General features: G+C 48.0%; 1 protein-coding gene across 1 annotated transcript in view; it reads right to left on the minus strand.

Moving 5' to 3' along the window:
- The window catches only part of DOCK2 (dedicator of cytokinesis 2), a 448,837-nt gene extending 443,242 nt beyond the window's left edge, over positions 1-5,595 (minus strand). Inside the window, exon 1 of the mRNA XM_003268643.2 lies at positions 5,473-5,595. Within this exon, the coding sequence (XP_003268691.1) occupies positions 5,473-5,515 (43 nt within the window). The 5' untranslated portion in view covers positions 5,516-5,595. The remainder of the gene's footprint in view (positions 1-5,472) is intronic.
- Positions 5,596-6,000: the final 405 nt, after the last annotated feature.

The following is a 6,000-nucleotide window of genomic DNA, read 5'->3' on the forward strand; positions in this document are numbered from 1 at the left end:
TCAGGAGGAAGCAGAGCTTAGAAAACGCAATCTGTCTTCAAGGCTCATTCAAATGCAAACATTATGGTTAGGGGCAAGATGTCCACTGACTAATGAGGTGCCCATATAACTATGGATTAGGACAATCTCCTTACATGAACTCAAACAGCCAGCCCAGCAGGCACTCCTAAACAGCCCCAAGTTGCTGAAGCATCTGAAAGTAGGAAGCCCCGGCACCTAAGAATTGGTGGTAGGAAGGAATTAGATGTCCAATCCATGTATTTTTGTTTCACCAGACTAATTTCTGGGGACCAGTCCAAAGGTACAGTCAGCCACTGTAGCAAAGATGCATGTATTAATATCCCTCCAAGCATTGGCTTTGGAATTCTTTTCCCCACTGCGCCTGAGAGGCCTTCTCACATCATCTAATTCAAGATCATTCCTAATATTCTCACTGATATTACAATAGCACATATCACAATTTGTAATTATATGGTCACTGATTTATTCATGAAGTTCTTTTTCATCTTCTCTATTAGACTGCAGGTTCCAGAAGGATAGGGGCCATATTGGCCTAATTCTAGTAATCTCAGTGACTAGCATAATGCCTGGCACACACGCCCAACAAATATTTAAGAAGTTAATGAAGAATGAATGAGTGAACAGATGAACAAGTTAATGAGTGAGTGATGCTCTCTATCCTTTCAACTGTTGCATTTGGCAATAAAAGCAGTATAACTGGTCCCTCTGTAGTGAAGTTCTGCCCTGGGTGTATTTGGGATGCAGGTTCCACTCATGCTTCCTACTCAAAGAATCAGTCCCCACCCATGGCTCCTGCTAGATGAGTAGCAAGCCATGTGACCCCCACCTCATAGTCACAGAGAATTAGACCTGCCAGGGGCAGCACCCTCACCAGAGTGAAGCCCATTCTTGGCTGACAATGACCTCTGGCTTGGGTGGTCTTTCTTACAAAGGGAAATCAAGCTACCACTCTCTTCTGTTGGGACTTTGAACAAATAAACACAGAGAGAAGATTCAGTGGATGCTTGAACTGCAAGGTTGTGCAGAGAGGGATGTGTTGCATGCTGGGGCCACCACTGTGGTATTAGAGTATCAGTTATGAAGGAACAATGCAATCAGAGGGAGGTGGTGGGGAGAGAAAGGAGACCACAGCTGGCATGCTCAGAGAAGCTGAGAAGCCATGAGGAGAGGCAGAGGTTTCCAGGGTTGCCTCAGTTCAAGCCCTTTCCGAGGCCTGGCTCCTCCTGTTTCCTGGATTTCCATGTGATTCTTCTGACCCTATAATACACCACTTCCCCCTGCTCTCCCACAGATATACACCACACACATTTTCATTGAACTGGTTTGACTAGATTTTGTTCCCTTCAACAAAAATCCATGCACAAATGACACCAGCACACATTGCCCATGCCAAATCTGTCAGTGTGCGTGGATCAGCTCTGTCCAGGGTCCTGGGCTGTGACAGCATCACCCACATCCCTGGACCACGAGCTGGTTATGGATTCCTCCATATTCCCCAACCAAGATGTGAAAAAGACCCCTTCTCTGCTTCTGCAGAGCCTGTTATAGTTTGAATTGTGCCCACCCCCTCCAAAAAAAGAGACGTTGGAGTCTCAACTCCCAGTACCTCAGAATGTGATCTTATTTGGAGACAGTCTTTACAGAGGTAATCACATGTAACTGAAGTCACTAGGGTGGGCCCTAATCTAATATGACTGGATGTCCTTTTTAAAAGGAGGAATGTGGAGACAGACACGCACACAGTGAGAATACCACGTGAAGATGGAGGCAGAGATCAAGGCAACATTTTTGTAAGCCAAGGAATGCCGAGGATTGCCAGCAAACCACTGGCAGCTGGGGGAGAGACCTGGAACAGATTTTCCCTCAGCCCTCAGAAAAAACCAACAAATATTCCTCAACATCACACATGGGTGTAAAACCATAGCTAGAGAGAAGCTGCATACAGAACAGGTTTCTGATCAAAATATGCCACTTCCATAGGGCATGTTGATTATTTTGAGCTGGATACAAATAAGAATCAACAGGTACAGAAAGAAGCTTTCCTGGATATTTCTTTACCTGAAGAAAATACTAAGAAATAAGGACTGCCATAAATCCCCTCTCCCAGGGAAGTTTTATGGCAATGAAGAAGACAGAAAGTTGGCTCCAAGATGAACCTAAACAACCCTTTATCTTCCATTAGATTCCCCATATATTTCCCTTCCCACTGTTTGCTGCCCTTGGAAGTCTAAAACCCTCCTTTGACTTGCTACTTCTCTAAACCTTTATTGTACCTTTGCTAAGATGCTGTATAAGCTCAAGTTCAAACCAACCCTTTGAGTACTCCATATGTAAGCAGGATGTACATGCTAATAAACATGTTTTCTCTTGTTCATCAGTCTTTTGTTAGTCTAATTTACAGAAAACCCAAGATGCAGTAGCAGAAAGAAGCTTTTCCCTCTCCTACAAGAATAACTAGAGTCCCACACAAATCTGCCTGGCAGGCTTAGCTTCAGGGTAAACAAAACGTTTTTCTACCCTCACCCTTTATCTCAGGACTCCTGCCTTGAAGCCCTCTTTATAGTCCCAAAATACTATGCCAGAGACCACAGATTATTTGTCATGAACTTGTGTCCCCACCAAAATTCTTATGCTGAAGTCCCAGTCATCAGTGTCTCAGAATGTACTCCTATTTGGAGATAAGTGCATACTCAGAGTTAAAGGGGTGATTCAGTCCTTTAGGGTGGGATGCTAATCCAATATGACTGGTGTCCTCATGACAGGAGGAAGAGACAGCAAGGGTGTGCCTGCACAGAAAGCAATGAAGAGGCAGCAAGACAGCCATCTGCAAACCATAGAGATAGGCCACAAGACAAGCCAACCCTGCTGGTACTTTGATCTTGGACTTCCAGCCTCCAGAACTGTGAGAAAATACATTTCTGTTGTTTAGGCCACCAAGTCTGTGGTATTTTGCTACGGCAGCCCTAGCAAACTAATACATCATCCTCAATATTCTTCCTCCTCTCCTTACTTATGAAGAGAACTCCTAATTTTTAGCTGGGTACATGGCTGCCTACATTACAGACTACATTTCCTAGCTTCCCTTGCAGCTATAGTCAGTCATGTGATTACATTTTTGCCAATAGGATGTAATGTAAGAAATGTCAAGTATGGCTTCAGGTAAATGTCTTTAAAGGGAAAAGCCATGACCTTCTTTTTCCCTGCATCCTTTTTGCTGGCTGGAAGGTGGACCTGATCACCAAAGTTTAAGCAGCCTATGTGGCTCAGGAGGCATAAATGACATGCCAAGGATACAGTGTGAGATATAGAATGAGCCACCTTACCACCTCTTCACAGACCATTTCTGAGCTTTCCATGCAAGACAGAAATAAACTTGCAGCTTGGTTAGGCCACAATTTTGGAGGTTTTCTGTCACCCTTTTGTCACACTTAACCCTAACTGATACTGTTAGTTTCTCTTTCTACCTCCTCCTTTTCTGCCCTTTCCTCTCTCCTGCAAGGAGAAAGCTCTCTTCACTGACAAGCGCCTCAGCCAGAGTGGATTAACCTAGTAAAGGTTAACAGGCAATGTTGATTATAAGTGACCTTCTGCTAGATTAACCAGACAGTCAGTAGACAGGTAAAACTGTTACCCATTTTCCTTCTATTCTAAGTCCAATTCCCCACTCCTATCCTAATTAACTATTTAACTTCTTCCAGATGACACTGCTCAAAACCTCCAGTGCTCACAGAAGGAAATCCAAACTTTGAAGCTTGGCACTCAAAGCCCTTCACAATCTAGCCATAATCTACCTCTGCAATTTTTTTTTAACACTGAAAGCAATACTAAAACCAAAACAGACTACTTATTGTTTGACCCACACACTTCAGGGATGCCAGCTCCCTGCCTTTATCCATGATGTTCCCCTTCTAGATGCTTTTCTGGTGCCATGCAAAGGGCTAGGGTCTGAAGACAATTGAATTTAAGGCCCGCTCCATTGCTTCCAAGTGAGGTAAACTTGGTTACTTCACCTGTAAAGTGGGAATAATACACTGCCTCACATGGGGGTTCTGAAGTCAGACAGAGATTGCAGGACCTTTGGTCTTGCAAACCATGAAATACTACAGTCTCATAAGGCATGACTGTCCTGAATCTGGCATTAGGGTGCATCTTGGTGCTGGTGTCTCTTGGTTCTGAAGCTGCTAGGTAAGACCCTGGACCTCAATCACTAATTCTTATTGAGCCAGCACACTACTAAATGTTTTCCATGCATAACCCCATTCAATCCTCACAAGAGTCTCATGAGACCTGCATTATTATTTATACTTCCACTTTATAGACCAGAAAACAGACCCCGATTTGAACTCAGCTCTGACTTCCCAGTCCAAGCCTCTAGCCTTACACATAACTCCTCAAGGGCAGAAGCTGTATCCTTCCTTACTTTGTAACTGCCCCTTGAGGATATGAATTATTATTTGTTCTCTGGATGGGGACCATTTATATCAAAATGACCCCACAGTGCCCAGTACCCAGTAATTGAATGGACAACTGCTGATCTCTCCAGGGCAGTGTTTCCCAAACAGTGGCCTGGGGACCCCCTGCATCAAATCCCTCTCGGCGCTTGGGTCTTCCAATGCCTCACCTGTGAAATATTTATCTCTGAGATGGTGTCTGGTATCTGCCTGTGTAGGAAGCTCCAGAGTGACTTTTTATTTGATATTTAAGTTTAAAAACCACAGTGAGTCCATGGAGATTGCACCACGGGTGCCAGTTAAGAGAGAGTAGCAGCACCTGAGGCCTCCCTTCCCCCAGCCACCACTTCCGCCCCTGAGCTCCAGGCAGAGGCCTCTGGGAGTTTAGATGGCTGAGGCTGACAAGGCTAGCTTCTTGGTTACCCTAAGACCTGGCGGGAGCCTTTTTCCCCAGAGGCTCTTGGGAGCTGAGTAGAGAACCCCACCGTCCAGCCCCGTCCCCCAAGCTTGAGCTGCCCTCTGGATGCCCTGCCAAATCAGGAGTCATCTGACCCAGGAGGAACAGACAGGGGAAGCAGGCAGATGGGTGTCGCTTTGGAGGGGGTGGAAGTATGCATGGTAAGGCTCAGCCAGAGGAAAGTGGAGCTCCCTCTATAAGGCCAAGTCTCCCATGCGGCGAGTTGGGGCACTCCTGGGGACACTGAGTCTGGCGCGAAGAGCTGAGTTGTCAAGTGCAGGTCTTGACCCTATCTCGGAAATGTATAAGGTTCCCTCAGCAAGCGAGAGGGCCAGGGCTGTGCTTAGCCTGCGGGGTGGGGTCCCGTCGTCCTCTCCCCGAGCCTCGGCTTTCCCGCCCCGAGGCCCCGCCGCGGGCTGCGCCCTCCGACCTGCAGGCAGCGCGCCCTGCCCACCCCGCGCCGCCAACCCCGCAGCATCCTCCAGCTCGCGGCTCTCCCCCTACCTGTCCCGCTCCCTGCCGCGCCCTAGCGCCCACACCTACCCACGCCCTGCCGCTCCTTGTCAGCTTTGCGCCAGGGGGCCATGACTGGGCCGGGGCCTCGCGTCCTCCCGTGGGGAAGCCGTCAGGGGGTGGCTGGGCGCCGCAGGGCCCCACTTCCTTCCTCTTTTCAAACTCTTCTCAGGGCCCGCCCTCTCCTCCCTCCCCGGGGCTCCCTCCTCCCTCCTCCCTCCCGTTGGGCAGGGGCACACTAGAAGGCTGGTGCCCAGTAGGCTAAGACACGCCACCCCACCCCACTTCACGCAAAGCTTGGGGACCACTCCCACCTTGTCTCCTCCCCAGGCGAGGGGGCAGAGGCCAGTCCCCACCTGCGGCTGCCCAGACCACCACCGCAAGTGCAGAGAGTTTCCTGATTGCCGTGCCTAGGAACTGAACAAACCTTCCCCTTAACTCCCCTCAGCAGGACCTTTGGTGTCAGATCTGGATTCGAATCCATACGGGGACAAATGACTTCATTTTTCTAAGCTTCAGTTTTCTCATCTGTGAAATGGGATACTAGTACCTACTTCA

The sequence above is a fragment of the Nomascus leucogenys genome, chromosome 2, assembly GCF_006542625.1.
Source record: "Nomascus leucogenys isolate Asia chromosome 2, Asia_NLE_v1, whole genome shotgun sequence".
NCBI classification, from domain to species: Eukaryota; Metazoa; Chordata; class Mammalia; order Primates; family Hylobatidae; genus Nomascus; species Nomascus leucogenys.